The 15,338-nt window shown below is 48.5% G+C and overlaps 9 protein-coding genes across 9 annotated transcripts; 7 read left to right on the forward strand and 2 right to left on the reverse strand.

The window, feature by feature from the left end:
• Positions 1 to 326: 326 nt before the first annotated feature.
• Positions 327 to 1,959, forward strand: N7500_002847 (putative MFS transporter; the record flags this gene model as incomplete). The annotated part of the gene is made up of 3 exons (XM_056673993.1): positions 327 to 517; positions 565 to 1,595; positions 1,649 to 1,959. 3 exons carry the CDS (start codon positions 327 to 329, stop codon positions 1,957 to 1,959), a joined length of 1,533 nt encoding a protein of 510 aa, XP_056534518.1.
• A 421-nt stretch (positions 1,960 to 2,380) lies between these two features.
• Positions 2,381 to 2,749, forward strand: N7500_002848 (ATPase inhibitor IATP mitochondria; the record flags this gene model as incomplete). Its single annotated transcript, XM_056673994.1, has 2 exons — positions 2,381 to 2,631; positions 2,680 to 2,749. The coding sequence occupies 2 exons, from the start codon at positions 2,381 to 2,383 to the stop codon at positions 2,747 to 2,749; spliced, it is 321 nt and encodes a 106-aa protein (XP_056534519.1).
• A 274-nt stretch (positions 2,750 to 3,023) lies between these two features.
• Positions 3,024 to 4,606, reverse strand: N7500_002849 (MCT family MFS transporter; the record flags this gene model as incomplete). The annotated part of the gene is made up of 4 exons (XM_056673995.1): positions 3,024 to 3,186; positions 3,235 to 3,510; positions 3,569 to 3,674; positions 3,736 to 4,606. The coding sequence occupies 4 exons, from the start codon at positions 4,604 to 4,606 to the stop codon at positions 3,024 to 3,026; spliced, it is 1,416 nt and encodes a 471-aa protein (XP_056534520.1).
• Positions 4,607 to 5,457: 851 nt separating this feature from the next.
• On the forward strand, positions 5,458 to 5,952 carry N7500_002850 (uncharacterized protein; the record flags this gene model as incomplete). Its single annotated transcript, XM_056673996.1, has 1 exon — positions 5,458 to 5,952. The coding sequence occupies one exon, from the start codon at positions 5,458 to 5,460 to the stop codon at positions 5,950 to 5,952; it is 495 nt and encodes a 164-aa protein (XP_056534521.1).
• Positions 5,953 to 6,416: 464 nt separating this feature from the next.
• On the forward strand, positions 6,417 to 7,294 carry N7500_002851 (uncharacterized protein; the record flags this gene model as incomplete). The annotated part of the gene is made up of 2 exons (XM_056673997.1): positions 6,417 to 6,593; positions 6,665 to 7,294. 2 exons carry the CDS (start codon positions 6,417 to 6,419, stop codon positions 7,292 to 7,294), a joined length of 807 nt encoding a protein of 268 aa, XP_056534522.1.
• An 803-nt stretch (positions 7,295 to 8,097) lies between these two features.
• N7500_002852 (Zn(II)2Cys6 transcription factor domain-containing protein) lies at positions 8,098 to 10,291 on the forward strand (the record flags this gene model as incomplete). Its single annotated transcript, XM_056673998.1, has 5 exons — positions 8,098 to 8,196; positions 8,321 to 8,744; positions 8,795 to 9,294; positions 9,351 to 9,485; positions 9,536 to 10,291. 5 exons carry the CDS (start codon positions 8,098 to 8,100, stop codon positions 10,289 to 10,291), a joined length of 1,914 nt encoding a protein of 637 aa, XP_056534523.1.
• Positions 10,292 to 10,862: 571 nt separating this feature from the next.
• N7500_002853 (esterase/lipase family protein) lies at positions 10,863 to 11,690 on the forward strand (the record flags this gene model as incomplete). Its single annotated transcript, XM_056673999.1, has 1 exon — positions 10,863 to 11,690. The coding sequence occupies one exon, from the start codon at positions 10,863 to 10,865 to the stop codon at positions 11,688 to 11,690; it is 828 nt and encodes a 275-aa protein (XP_056534524.1).
• A 990-nt stretch (positions 11,691 to 12,680) lies between these two features.
• On the forward strand, positions 12,681 to 13,892 carry N7500_002854 (uncharacterized protein; the record flags this gene model as incomplete). Its single annotated transcript, XM_056674000.1, has 1 exon — positions 12,681 to 13,892. One exon carries the CDS (start codon positions 12,681 to 12,683, stop codon positions 13,890 to 13,892), a length of 1,212 nt encoding a protein of 403 aa, XP_056534525.1.
• A 301-nt stretch (positions 13,893 to 14,193) lies between these two features.
• N7500_002855 (uncharacterized protein) lies at positions 14,194 to 14,784 on the reverse strand (the record flags this gene model as incomplete). The annotated part of the gene is made up of 1 exon (XM_056674001.1): positions 14,194 to 14,784. One exon carries the CDS (start codon positions 14,782 to 14,784, stop codon positions 14,194 to 14,196), a length of 591 nt encoding a protein of 196 aa, XP_056534526.1.
• Positions 14,785 to 15,338: the final 554 nt, after the last annotated feature.

Genomic DNA, 15,338 nt, shown 5'->3' on the forward strand with positions numbered 1-15,338 from the left:
GAAGTTTGAATATCACAGGCTGATGTAGGCTAATTGTACCTCCACCGTGAGGGTACCCCATATCTCTCATCGGCCTATCATACATCGTGAACCTCGTCATACCATCCGATCTGCTCATGAAATCTCCAAATTTGGAATTCCCCGCAAACTTACCCCCACGTTTCTCCGGAATCCAGAATATCCACGGGGTAAATGCGATGATAGCTGAACTTACCGCTCCTGTGGCCCGTACCGTGTCTATCTCGACATGAGCCGTGCCTCTCCGCACATAAAGCGCCGCTCCCCCGAGACCTTGTCCTTACTCTATACTATTCATCTGATCAACCATGGCCGAAACCCAGAATGCCATCAGCGAGGCGGAGTTGGGGCCGAAGATGGACCTGACCCATCAGGAAGTTGTGCATATGACCGAGTTAAGTCCGGAAGACAAAGTCATCGAGAACAAATTACGCAAGCGCATCGATGCCCTGATTATGCCACTGGCTATCCTGGTATACCTGATGAACTATATTGATCGGTACGTTTGTACGATCCGTGAAAATTGGTCAATGCTAAGGGAATCAGCAACAATTATGCAGCAGCGAAGCTCCAAGGTCTCGAGGACGACCTCAACCTCGACGATACAAAATACCAGACCGGTCTCTCTATTCTCTTCGTTGGATACATTCTCATGCAGGTGCCTTCCAACATGCTTCTGAACTACATGGGTCGACCATCCTACTACATTGGATTCTTCGTCACCGCTTGGGGACTGGTATCGGCAGTGACAAGTCAAGTCACGACCTACGGAGGCATTGTGGCCTGTCGATTCATTCTCGGCTTGGTGGAGGCACCCTTCTTCTGTGCCATTCTCTTTTATCTATCTAAATGGTACACAAAGAAGGAGTTGGCTTTCCGAATGAGTATCTTTTACTCCGGCTCTTTGCTGAGTGGCGCCTTCGGAAACCTCATTGCCGCGGGTATTCTCAACGGTCTCAAAGGCCATCGAGGACTTTCTGCATGGCAATGGCTTTACATTATCGAGGGCTCCATCACTTGTGCCGTCGGATTGCTCATTTGCTTCGTTCTACCCGACTTCCCGGAGACATGGAAGATGTTAGATCCAGAGATGCGCCGAGTCGCCCAGCGACGTCTCGCCATAGAGGCTGGCCAGGCCGATGTGGATGAAGGCGGCAGCAAAAGCCAAATCGAGGGCTTCAAACTCGCCATGACGGACATCAAAACATATGTTTTTGCCTTGGCGTATATGTGCATTACCGGAGCCTCGGGTTTCCAAAACTTCTTCCCGACATTGGTAAAGACTCTCGATTTGCCCGAGACCATCACTCTGGTGCTGGTGGCACCCCCATATCTCTTCATGGTTGTATATTCCCTTTGCCACTCGGTGGCTTCTGATAAGCTGGAGAAGAGATTCTGGTTCTTTGTCTACCCGATCCCGATCACGATCATTGGATTCGTCGTCTTCATGAAAACCGAGTCCTTTGGAGCACGATACTTCTCGTTCTTCTTGATGGTCTTCGTCTTCGCGCAGAACGGAACTCTATACTCCTGGCTTGCGAGTTCCATTCCCCGTCCCCCTGCAAAGCGTGCTGTCGGTAAGTCATATTCCTTCACTCAATCCACATGGCCATCAAGCTAACCAACACAGCCTTTGCGTTTTTCAATTCCATTGGAAACAGCGCTTCAATCTGGACGCCCTATACGTACATTGAAAAGGAGAAACCTACTTACGAGACCGCGATGGGTGTTTGCATTGCCCTGCAGGTGATTGGTGGCCTTGCCGCCCTCTTCTTATACTTCAATCTGAACATGCTCAACAAACGCCAGGAGCGTCTGGAGAATGAGGACGTTCAGCTTAGCGAGAAGGATATTCGTCGGCTGCAGGCTACCGCTGATCTTGAGGGGATCGACATTGCTGCCGCCAGGCGACTGCAGAAGGGATTCCGCTATGTATTGTAGAAGCATTCAGTAAATTTTGGCAAATATTATCTCTGATTTGATATCTTAACTCAATATTTTGACTACTTGTTTATAAATTTCCTCAACGGCAAGACAGAAAGACTCGATAATAGCCCGATCCGGATGTAATGGAATGGAGTCAGAGTGGTACGATCTCTTAGGGTTTCCCACTGCGTTCAGACTCAGACGTTGTCCAATCATGAGATATACATCAACCCATATGTAGTCACCTGACTCGATGAAGTCATCACCATTTAAATAGTCTGAATCGAATCACTTATTCCCTTCTTGTCTCTTATTATCTCTTGAATTATTCAATATCTGAATCCGACACTAAGTACAGTTTCAAGTACATTATACACATTGTGATCGACATCTCAAACTCTCCATAACTGATCGACATATCCCCCCACTTTTCACCATGCAAGCAACCTCACGACCCGTTTTCCGTGTCGCTACGAATTTATCCCGTTTCCGATTCCTATCTACCACTCCAAGAATCATGGGCGCAGGTGATCTAGGTTCGCCAAAGTCGGGCGGGATGGCCGAGTATGCCGCGACTCACTTCAGAATGGATGACGTCATATCTGACCATTGTAACAGGAAGGATTCTTTTGCCAGACGCGAGGCTGCGCACGAGGCCATGTACATTCGAGAAAAAGAAATGGAAAAGTGAGTTGCATTGACTCAATTTGAAGAAATAAACTCACCCGAGGATAGGCTTGAGCGTCTCAAAGCAAAGGTCAAGGAGCAGCGCAAGCATATGGATGAACTTGACAAACATATGTAGGGATACCCCATATTCTCCATGAGGACATCACTGACAGATTACAGTGATGAATATACCAAGGGCCAAGGGGGTGAGCAGAACTAGAATCGCAAGCATCTCCTCAACGATCAAATTCATCCGGAACACCGACATGCGCACCACAACCAACGACATTGCCATAATAATTCTCTATCTTTTGTATACGATAATATTCTTATCCTAGCGCTATTTTGAATCAAATTGCAGGATCAAATTTCAACCGTCATGGGATACTTCTCTATCTTCTTTACCGGCTCTAGATCTTTGCCTGCCACCTCCACCGGTAGCTCAAACAGGCCCATCTCGCCATGACGAACAAACCGAGTGAGACTATCAGAACACTTCCCAAATATGCCACCATGGCTCTCTTCCCAACTTTGTCAAGCATCTCACCGCCAATCGGAATACAGATTAGTGTGCTAAATTCCCATTAGCGACGAACTGCCAACTGGATGCCAATGACTTACGCAAAGCTGACAATAGAATATGTCAACCCAAACCTTCCACCAACCTCGCTCGCCCTAGAGATTTGCCCGATGCAGGCTGGTGCAAGACTCAGGAATGATCCCGAAGCCAATCCGAATATGGCTGAGAAGATGTAAAGCCCTATCAGGGAGTGTCCGAACGGCAGCCAGACCACAAAAACTGCAAGGGCACCCAGAGCAATGAGTGCAGTCTGGGTGTTGATTCTGCCAAATCGATCAGCCACGCCTCCAGCCACCAGTCGTCCTATTGTGGAGGCTCTATGTAAGGTTGGTTAGCCTTTTTCCTAAGCAATCATCAACATCTGCTACCACTCACATGTTTAAAACTGCGAGAAGAATGACACTGGTGTTCGCAGAGAACCCTTGCATGATCACATATGTTGGATAAAGACCGAGACCAGCAAAGACCTCGAGCTCAAGACCTATCACAAGTCAGCAATTCTTTTCTTCTACTATCCGGATTTTTGTCCGAAATCAACCCACCAAAGATGCCCAATGTCAACCAGGTAAACCTCGCATCTTTCAAAGAACGCAAATTGACCGTTGATTTACTCCTGCCCTTCGGAAGACGTGCTTTCACCAGAATTGTTCCAAGCACACACAATACCAACACCACAAATGCGAGCAATCGAATTGTCCACTTATATCCAAGGCTGGTGAACCCAGCTCGGAGCACAAACGGAAACACCACACCACCAAGACCCGCGCCCGCCATCGAAATCCCAATCGCAAGAGCCGCCTTGCGATCAAACCATTGAGGCACACTAGCTAATGCCACTGTACTCAATAGTGCAGCTCCAGTTCCAGAAAGAACACCAAGGGTGAGAACAAAGTGCCAGTAAAGATGGCTTTCAGCGAGAAGCAGAAGACCGGTCACATAACATGCAGTCCCAGTCATGAGAATGGCTTTCGGGCCATACCGATCAAACATCGGCCCAACCTGGACAGAGATACTCAAACCAAAGAAGGTGAATAGTCCCGGTATCCAGCCGATTGCACTGGGTGAGTAGCTGGCCAGCTGATGAGTAGCGAAGTAATTTTGCAGAATTCCTGTTGTATTCATGACGCCGAAGGTAGCCATCAAGAGACAAAATGAGCCCGCCACCACACACCATGCTCGCAGTCCTCCATCAGGGAATGTGTCGTCGGTACTATGACCGGTGAGATGGGTTGTGAGTGTGGATAGGTCGGCTGGGGGCTCGATAATGGAAAATGCCGACCGGGGAGCTTCGTCGTCAAAGTTCGAGTTATGAGCAGTGGGATAAACTGTGGGGTATTCCTCTACGCTTGTCGAGGTCGATTGCCATGGCTCTTGTACTGGCTCTTGCACAGATGCGGTCGCAGACTTTTGCATGATATATTTCTCTCCTCGACAGGCGACAATGGGGATTGAGATGAGATGTGGGATTACAGAGGAACTCTCTTAACGATCCTTGCTCCCGAACATTTGAGTCATTCTGATAAGGGCTGCGTTAGTGTTTACCTAGTCGGGATTTAATGGTGGGGGTGGAAGTATACATCGGCATTGGCTTCCGATCTTTTAACACGTCACCAACAAGAATATATGTTGTTTACATATCTCTAATTCATTGCACAAGTCCCATAGGATTCTCTCATGTGAGTGAGCGGCAGTTGCATTTCTTTAAATCTAGGATTCGAGTGATACCTCTTCTCTGATATTATGCACCATCGGCTGCCTTCCCGAGATCGGCACTGAGTCGGGGTGTCGGGGTCCCAAAAAGGAACTTCGATTTGGAAATCGAGTTGGAAATTCGATTTGTATGTAAAAGGACGAGTTTAATGGGTTGAAAATACATTCTAGTACCATTGTTATCCGCTATAATCCATATATTTACGCAGAAGTATATATAATTGGTGTCGGAATCACTTGCCCAATATGTGTATTGGCGTCTGCTTTTTTACGGGAGCAACAAAACATTTTACTCAATTCCACCCAAAACACCTCCTTAGTAAAGTAGATTATGTATATATTGTAGAGGTTGAAGATCGGTGGCATGACGCTCTCGCCACCCAACCCCCTCAAGATCCGCGCCAAATATCCCCGAAATCCTCGTAAAGTGGCATGATGAAGGAGCCAGCTGACGTTGTAGTGATTTTCATGAACAGCCTTCTGCATAGCAATATATCTATATCTACGCTATTCTTCTTTCCAGATCTACATCTACACCAACTGATATCTCCAAAATGTCTACACAATGCACCCGGCTCTTCGCCAGAAACATCCCTCAAGTAAGACGGGGACGCCAATTACAAAGTCCTCGTGTCACACTTGTTGGCGCTCCAACCCCAAGTCAAAATCCTACCATTGACTCCGACCGTTTACCATATCGACTCTACGAACTTTCACTCAAGAAGATCCGACAAGAGGCCCACGCCCGTGAGCCCGATTTACGCCATGTCATCGCGGGCCTCGCAATGCAAAAAGTAGTTTCCACCGCCGTGCATGATGATCTTCTACACCGAGTCGACATGATCGAGACTGCAAAACCACCTCAAAGATTACCCATTTTACCAGGCGCCGATGAGCCCTGGGAGCATGAAGAAATCACCTGTCAAACATCAAATCCGAATACCTGGGATATTGAATCTCTCGATCAAGCGCTTTCTGAGATGGAACGCGCGAACAGGAAAGGCAATGTTGCGAAAATTGTTTGTTTTCAGTTAATTAGCGAGATGTAAATACCCAAGATCAAATTGATAACGATTGCAATGACCCGTTGAAGATTGTTGTTTGCGTGCTGTCATATTTCTTGTTAAACTGGCGTTCAGGCTCTTGTTTTCATCTCGCATCACCCTTCTATATCACCTCGCTTACACTAAGACTCAACTCTCCGATGAAATATTTCGCCTCACTCTAACCTTGAACTATTATCACTTCTTTCGCTTGTTATTGAACATCTAGCAGTCCAAGCCTTCCTTTCTGACGCTCTCTCTTTACCATACATATACCATCCTTCCCTGAATCACTGTTCTTGACTCAGACTCGACTCAAAACTTACTGCTTGTGATCCAACTCCCTCTTTCCTGATTCAAACCCTTGTTTCTCTTTACAAAATTGCTTTGATTGATCTGAGACGTTATTGCACTGTCCAATCTAGCCCGAAGGAGCCAGTCCCTCTCAAGCATTATAACAGCGTTCAGTCATGTCCCAAGAAGCCCAGCCCTCTGAAACATTCTCGCAGCCTCCCACCATCCCCGAAGACACTAGGTGGTGTTACACCTGCAATAAACAGAAGCCAAAGGATAGCTTTCGGGCACCTCAAGCTTCTGGGAGGGATTTCTACAAACTGTGTGAGGCTTGCCGCACAAAGTATCGAAATGTAGGTGCATGACATGCTCAAAGGGGCAACCTATCACACTTGCCCATTAGGCACAGACTAAAATTGCACAGAGATCGCGAGCTAAAAGGGCCAAAGGAAACGGGGGACGAGTTCGGCCGTACTATCTCCCCAAGTCAGCACCCCAAACCAAGACCCATCTTAGCGACTCGGAGACTGAACATACCCTTGCAAGTACTGGTGCTGCACCGACCACCACACTACCTGAGCAACCAAAACATGTACATGCAGATTCTGGTCACCATATACATGTCACAGTTGCACCCCCCGTTGTCGAAAGATCTGCGCAAAGCACAACAACAACTACTGTCATCACCTTTTCAACAACTACCGTCTCTAAGGATGTGACGGAAACCCAATCCAAACCGGTGGAGGACGCAAAGTCTGCACGAGACTGTCCTCAAGAGGTCAAAGAGGAAGACCTAGAGTCACTGTCAAGTGGACCAGGATCCGAGCCACAAAGCGAGATCAGTGGAAGTTCAAACCAGCGTCCTGAATTCTTTGGCTGTCTACACTGTGAAAAACTTCGCCCGTGGCCAATGGCGGCACTTCATATCTGTTTGCTCTGTATTCGAGACTGGAAGTGGTGTGCGAAGGGGGCCCACAATCAAGCGAAGGCGAGCTTCTTATGGGATGATGTGGAGCATGATGAGTGCTACATATGTTATTTTGCGGGGATCTAATACTTCTTTACCTAGCATGAGACTACAGGATTTGTATCTCCACGTGGAGCACCTATACCTAGTGTATGGCAGCTCCATTCCTGCTTTTCCTCTTCTCTGTGAATTCTTAGTGTCAAATTATATAGAATTCGCGCATGGTGAAAGAGGGACTGGGGATTGAGTCTTTGAGAATTGCATAAGTATAAGTTGACAAGAGTGTACAACTTTTCTCTTTCGAGGTGTCTTTTTTATCGTCTTTTGGGTGGTCTTTTGGGAGGTCTTTCGGGGTATTCGCCAACTATGCAAAAAACATTATTTCAATGTCTGGGCCGTAAATAGGCCGAAAAAGGGGTATTGGGTGAGCGTATTTATTATCGTAGACATGTGGACCGACCGCTGCATGTGACACTCATCAAACCCAGGTCTACGGTTGTGATTTTGTGCACTTGACATATTCTGACAATCTACAACCTCAAGCCTACAGTTTATCCATTTCGACTTCCTAATCTCTAATACTTCAGTCCATGGCTTGTAGTGTCCTGCAAAAGCAACATCTATATAATCCAATCAAAACCACTCAATTCAGACCCAGTCGGGATGGCGGAGTCACTCCACCTCCTCACGTCCACGCACCTATCATGACCTCCCGGGGCGTCAACTAACTTACGCTAATACCTTCTGAGAGCAAGGCGGCCCACCTTCAAGCAAACAGATCTCGGACTCCCATGTCCCAAATCTGGCTCGCCTAAATCCTGCCGTGTCGTTGGCTCGGAATGAGGAACCCTTCCCTCCTTCCCCCTCTGAGCTTCTTTTGCCGCGCCGCTATGGTCGGTGATACGCGATTTTCCACCGACTCACGAGTCAGAAAGGCCCCGAACCGTCAGTCACGGTCCTGTAAGGTCTGCCGGCTCCGGAAAGTCAAGGTCCGTTAACCCCCGTCCTCGTGCTCAGATCGCCCTGGGGGTCGGGACGCTCCCGCACCCATCTGATGCGTCCCACTGGTCGTGAACACATCACCCGCAAGGCTAACGTGGATCCTGCTGTTAGTGTGACCGAGTCAAGCCCTGTCATGCCTGCTGTGCTCATGGATACCCGTCCAAGTGCGTGTATGAGCACGTCCCCGACGAAGAAGCACGCCCCATCAGCCAAGCGGAGGAGATTCAGAACCTACGGGCGGAGATCCGCGACCTTCGGGGAAGACTAGATGATAATCTGAATGGTATGCTTGTAGGCCCCGCTCATTCCTTCCCGCAGTGTGTGGCAACGTCATGTGGATGCGGAATAATTGCTGATGTCTGTGCAGGATCTGGGGCCCACGATCTCCAGCGCCTGGACCAGCTCGAGAACCTATTTGAGTCTATTCGCTCTGCACCAACCCCATTAGTCGATAATCTTGTTCGTGACATTCGGGCCGCACATGTCGGCCTTAAGAAAGATTTGGTTCCTGTCGGACCATGGGAAGGCAGGGAAGGTATGTGGTGTCAAGATTGCTGTAACATTTGCCTGGGCTGACAGCTCCAGCATATGAATCATACGATTATCCCTTAAGCCCTTCGTCAACTTTGCCGGTTCGGACTCGTCTATTATTAACCCCGGATGAAGACTTCAATAATTTCCAAGCTGAGGGTGACGATGACAGCGACTTCGAGCGTATGTCGCTGAGCAGTGGCTCCGACTCGTCTGGCACGATCTCGGTTATGAGCATGCAGAGACCCGCTGTGGATGTGTTCGTCGAGAGATTTGTCGATGCATTTAGCCCAGAAGTGGATGTTAAATCCGGAAGAGCCGGTGCATTACGAGCTGCCGCCGGAATTCGAATGTTCTCACCACTCATAACAGATGCTTTTGAGGCTGTTTCGGTGGCATTCTTTGGCCGTTCTGTGCAGAATAAACAAATCGAGGCATCCGGGTTCCGCATTTACCCCCGTGTACTACGTGCATTGCAGGATGCCTTGGTGGACCCTGAAAAGTGCAAAGCGGAGTCAACACTGGTAACGGTGATTCTCTTGCTGGCTTTCGAGGTTTGTTTCGTTCCATAAACCGATTGTTTATCCTGGCCCAATGCTAACTTCGGCAGAGCGTTGAACGTACTACTCAGAGTGGTGTCTCGGCTCATGTCCGAGGAGCAGTGCGCTTGATCGAACACCGCGGGCCAGAAAATCACATGTATGGGGTTGAACATCTTTTATTTACAGAACTCCGGCCTTATTGGGTAAGACCAACACACCATCAGCAACTGCATTTCTCAATCTAACGGCTTAGATTGGCGCCGCTCTGGCAGCCCGACAACCTTCATTCCTGGCCCGTGAAGAGTGGAAAACTATTCCGTGGTCAGCAGGGACCACCCAAAAGGATATCCTCCACAGTCTGCTCGACCTAGCCACCGAGGTCCCAGGTTTACTAGCGATGTCCGATGCCTTCAAAGAAGCACAAATCACATCTCTCATGGGGACACAAGAGATGGCTGTCAAACAGTCTACGCTTTGGAATGGAATCCGCGAGCTTACAGCTCGTTTCTATCAATGGTACGAAGACAACGTTGTTGCATACCCTGATGGGCCACCACAGGAAGCCGAACAAACCGGCGACCAGGGTTTCCCGGTTTTCCAACGCCGCGACCTGCGCACAGGGGCTACTTTCACCCCAACCAGATTTACATATCCTAACCTGCTTCTCGCACAAACTATGTGTGTTTACTACGCCGTGCGGTTAGTTTTGTCCTCAATCGACAATCGGCCACACGATCGCGTCTCGCCCTTGGAACAGTACGACTTGGGCTGCGGGATCTGCCGCTCGTTGGAATTTTATATCCTCACTGCGCCGGGCAACATGATCAATCGTCTTGCATTCCCCACTCGGGTCGCTTGGGAAGCATTCCCAGACGGGGGTCCAGAGCGCCGTTTCATGATTGAGGTGCTGCGACTAGTTGAGAGGCGGCATTCTCTAGGGCTTTGGGGCAGTGCCATGCCAGAGTTATCTACAAAAGAATCGTCGCCACTGAATACAGGTAGTTCGTAGTGTGGACGCAAGTATTCCTTATAATATGGATGCCATGTTCAATCACGATGTAATCATCTTTCCTCATGGCATGTGATCCAGCTATTTGGACACAATGATTGCTGCGCTCAGGCGCTGTCATTTAACTGATCCTTGCATGGGGATACATCGACATTGTTTAGCGTGGAATGGTATAGGTACGGCGCACGGAGTAGGGGCTAAGCACTCCGTACGGAGGATACTCCGCAGCTTCCGGATTGCTCGCATAAATGTCTCAATGAGAGTCAACTCAAATCACCACAATAGGTATCCACGTATGCAGCTGAAATGATCGATCCAGAATTCATTTATAGAGTAACCTCCTATTGGATACACTCAACGGATCTGTCCTGACGCTATAACGTATTCGAGATGGCTCTGATAGGGATCGGCAGGGCTAACCAGTCACAGCCGGATCCGATCGATCAACAATCGATAGTTTGGTCGAGATGGAGAAAAAGAAAAAAAAAGGAGATCTAGTTCCTACAGATTCAGTCATAAAAAGCATGGGACCCCAAATCCACAATTGACATTGCTCTACCTGTCGTACATCATGCCTTCATTCACCAAGTTGGCGCTCTCTGCCCTCGCGGCTACGACAGCCGTCGCAACAGGAATCAACGATTTCTCCTGCAAAAGCTCTTACAATCCAGTTGTCCTTCTGCACGGGCTTGGCGCGACATTCTATGAAGATCTCAACTTCATGCAGTACTGGCTGCAAACGCAAGGCTTCTGCACGTACGCGATCACCTATGGCGCATACGATGGCTTCCCGTTGCTTGGCGGCTTGAAGGCAATCAACGAGAGCGCCCCCGAAATTGCTTCATACATCAAAGAGGTCGTGCAAAAGACCGGCAAGAGCAAAGTCGACCTTGTCGGCCACTCGGAGGGTGCTTTCCAAGCCTTGTACGTGCCCAAGTTCGAGGGTGTCGCCCATCTCGTCGACAAGATCGCTGCTATTGCACCTCCCACCCATGCTACCACATTTGCCAATATCTATGACCTCGCATACTTGTTCGGTAAAGCGTCGCGCGACGTCGTGAGCGAAGTGCTGCATACCCTCGGCTGCCCTGCTTGTGATGATCTCGGCCCCGATGGTGCTGCCGTTAAACGCTTGAATGATGGTACCCCTATCGCGCAGCCCGGTAACAGTGTCACTATCATTGCGTCCAAGTACGATGAGCTGGTCACTCCTCCGACGACATCGTTTGTCCACGAAGAAGGCGTCACCAACCGTTGGATTCAGGATACTTGCCCATTGGACCCTGTTGGTCACATTGGCGAAGCTTATGACCTGAATGTCTGGCACTTGGTCAAGAACGTCCTCGCCTCGACCCCCAATGAGAAGTTTTTGTGTCTGCTTGGGTCACCGGGTAAATAAAGAGTATATATGAATCGGCTGATATTACTGTACATAATAAATAATATCCCAATGGAAAATCCTATTATCTTGTGATTGTTCGGGTTTTCTTTTGGATTCTCATGGCTTACATATATGATGTGTCTTATCTATTCGGAAATGTATGTGGTTTGTCTTCGGGGAGTATATTGTCGCAGTACTTTGTACTCTGTACGAAACTCCTGAGTTGAATTGCAGTTCTTCTCTCCAGGGGCTCAGCTTGTCTTCATTGAGTAATTGGAAGTATTTTTGCAATCGCTCATTCGAGGATGCTGTTCCCGATCGACAGAATCACGCACAGTCTGATAAAAATCAACATCCACCAAGTAAAAAAGGACTTAGATATCAGTGTTTCAGCCAGTCGTGTGTCCAATTTGCGTTCCTTTATGATAATGGTTTAGTCGCATCATCTAGCACCATGAATGTGAAAGACAAAGAAAAAAATAGCGTTACTGGATGTGAACGAATACTGATGCTTATGTTTGCTCTCTTTGTTCACCTAAAACCATCGATATAAACCCTCATTCCCTTGATGAGTCTCAATTATCTCATCTCTTGAGGCGAACTATTGATTTGAACTATTAATTTGCCTGGGCGAAGTAAACAGTATCTCGAGCCACTCGACCCTCATATCTGGGATTATTGCACTGTTTTTGAAAAATGATAGATCATATATGCTGTTTTTGTTTGTACTAGATTGTGAACGCACTAGCCCAGGTGAGACACTGAGAGTAAGTATCCATTAGCAAGTTATCATCCTCAACTACCCTCGAGAACTCTTGAGAGTCCAAAAGCCTCGAGAAACACGTCTCAAAACTACCATTCATCACTCTGAGATACTTGACTTGTCTCAAAAGGGTTATTGCCTTCCAAGGTTAAGAACCGTGACATGTGACTTTCTTCACGGATATCGGAACTTTCTTTCTCCGCACACTATCTTATCTGCAACGCGCAAGGATTAAAAAAATCACCATGTCAGAGCCAGACAACAAAACTGGCTCTGGATCCAGCATTCATCGAATTCAACAGCGATGGGAGAGTCTGAATGAGATGTTCCCAAATACCGATCCTGAGCCTGCAGAGCCTCTCGGCTCTGCCGATGACCTGGAGGCGGAAATTCGTCAAGCTCAAGCTCAATTATCGAGATTGAAGAAGCAGCGAGAGCTCATTGATATCAAACAGAAAGTTGCAGAGGAGGAGAGGGAATTGGAACGGGCTCGCACTCGACTTCTGGCCGCGACTACCCTGGAAATTTCCCCGGCTACCCCAGCTTCGACTCCATCCAGATCTGAGCCAAAACAAAACAGCAAGGCTGGTATTGATGAAACCCAAAAGAACATCCATCCTGCCAGATCTCAGCAAATGACTGCTTCAGCACCTCTGACTCAAGCTCCTGATTGTCCTTCCGACGCTAAGCCGTCCGAGCTCAAGCCTTCGCCTAAACCCGCAAGCAAGCTCGTGTCTGGCCTGAACTTGAACCTGGAGCAATTGCGAGCCCTCGCAGCAGCTACCAGGTCCCCCGCCGCACCTGCAGTCGTCAAGGCTGAACCCCGTTCCAGCCTGCAACCTTCCGCCCGACCTTTTCATCCCGAATCATCCGTCCAAACCCCGCCGGTGCCCAATGTCCCGGTATACAACGGACGGGCTCTGGGTGAGTTCAAGAACTTCTCGATGGGTCTAGAACGACACTTCGATAAATATCCGGAGTGGTACAAGGTCGAGGAGCGCAAGGTCACACGGGCGCTTAAGCACGTCGCCCTTAATATCGAGGATGAGTGGAAGCGACACATACGTCATCTACCTGCTGAGAAGATCACCTACGGCAGTTTCTGCACCTTCCTTATTCACCAGCTCCAGACTGGGGTCTATCCTGATGTTGCTAGGTCCCGCTATATGGATAGCTATCAGCGACCGGCCCAGTCCGTGACTGATTTCTCCAATTGGATGCAGCAGTGGGTCCCACATTTTCCGAATAACGATTCGGAGCGTGATCGCATGCGCCATCTCTTTGAACATCTGATGAACAGGGTTCGCAACGAGGCTGACAAGACCCATCTGGACTTTGATAACTATTATGAGTTTGTCGAATACCTCCAGCGGGTTGAAGATTCCATCGGTAGCCGTGCCGAATCTCTTGGTCGGAGGGTTATCAACCCTCGAAAGCGGCCTCGCAGCCACGAATAAACGGTTCGATCTAGTTGAGCAATTTCGCTTCGAGACGAAGATTCGACGATGCTGACATCAGCTTTATTTACATCGGCACATGAGCATAGATCGGAAGGGACTTGGTGGGTTCTTGCTATTGAATGGGGATTTTCATCTCAACCTTGACTTTTCCGTGTACATATCGGGGCGTTGCGAAATCTTTAAAGCAAGGCATTCATAAGGACTTTCTTCAATTTATTATTTTTTTTTTTATCATATGAACTATCTCTCCGGTGACAACCACCATCGCTGCCGTATTTCTAGATTCTCCCTGAATCATTTAAAGCATACTCACAATACCAACAGCTGGATTCCTCGCTAGAGCCTCCTCAATCTGCTCCTTGCTTGCATTAATTCTACGCTTCTCCCAGCCATTTTCTTCCGTCCAACCACTATATCTCTCCCCAGCATTCGGCTGATCTCCCCAGAGAGACTTATATTCGTCCTCGGTGAAGAACAAAGCCTGGCGCTCATGGAAACAAGCCAAAATGACGGCACTCGCCTCACCACTACAGCAGGTGCAGTATCCAAGGGGCGGGGGAGGTGCAATGGTTCCATCATCCAGTCCCTTATTCAGCATTGTGTAGCTGGTTCCGTAGACTTCGAGAATCGGGTCGTCCATAGATGTGTGAACGAGACGCACTTGGAGAGGTGCGTGGTCAGTGTGGCATTGCGATCCGAGCTTCAGCCAGAGGGTACCGATATCGTTCAGGTTACCGATTCCTTCGTAGTCGGGATGTTGGACGAAGTAGCCGTATTCACGAGGGACAACGCTGGTGAGGCCTGGTATGAGATCTGCAATTGCTTGAATGCCCTCGGCCAAAGGCAGGGTTTGGAGGGAGTCAATATAGTCTTGGAGTTTGGAAGGCATGATGTATGCTTTCAACGTCGCCTGGGCAAGGAGGACTCTTTCTGCCTTTTATGTCGATGAGGCTCTTTTGTTGATAGTCATTTCCTGGAGCCACGTACTCTGTGCTTGTGTCAAATCAGGTGCGTTCGTATCAGTCAGGGAGTTGGGAATTAAAGAGGCGTGGCTTGTCAACAGCAGCTGCCTGATCACCCACGGACATCTCTTCACCGCATATCTGCTTTGCAATACTGCGCGGAGCTCAGAAACCTTTCAGAAACTCATCTACATGTTCTCTGTGGCAGTCAAATTTCCAATATTTGTCCCAGATGCTTTGCAACTTGAACCATTTCAAACCGAGGGTCTTGCACAGCCCGGAAGATGTTGGGGATTGGACCCTGGAGATGTGCAGGTGCACTGACCTCGGCACTTATCTTTTCTAAAGTTTTGACCTGAACGAATCGCATGGAGTTGATTTCAGTTCGATACATCAACTCCCAATCGCATATGGACGATCAATGGAAAACCCCCACTCGGCGGGACCGGCGGGATTGGAAAAGTCAATGAACATGGCTGAT

This window comes from Penicillium coprophilum, assembly GCF_028826855.1.
Source record: "Penicillium coprophilum strain IBT 35676 chromosome Unknown utg000002l_segment0_segment1, whole genome shotgun sequence".
NCBI classification, from domain to species: Eukaryota; Fungi; Ascomycota; class Eurotiomycetes; order Eurotiales; family Aspergillaceae; genus Penicillium; species Penicillium coprophilum.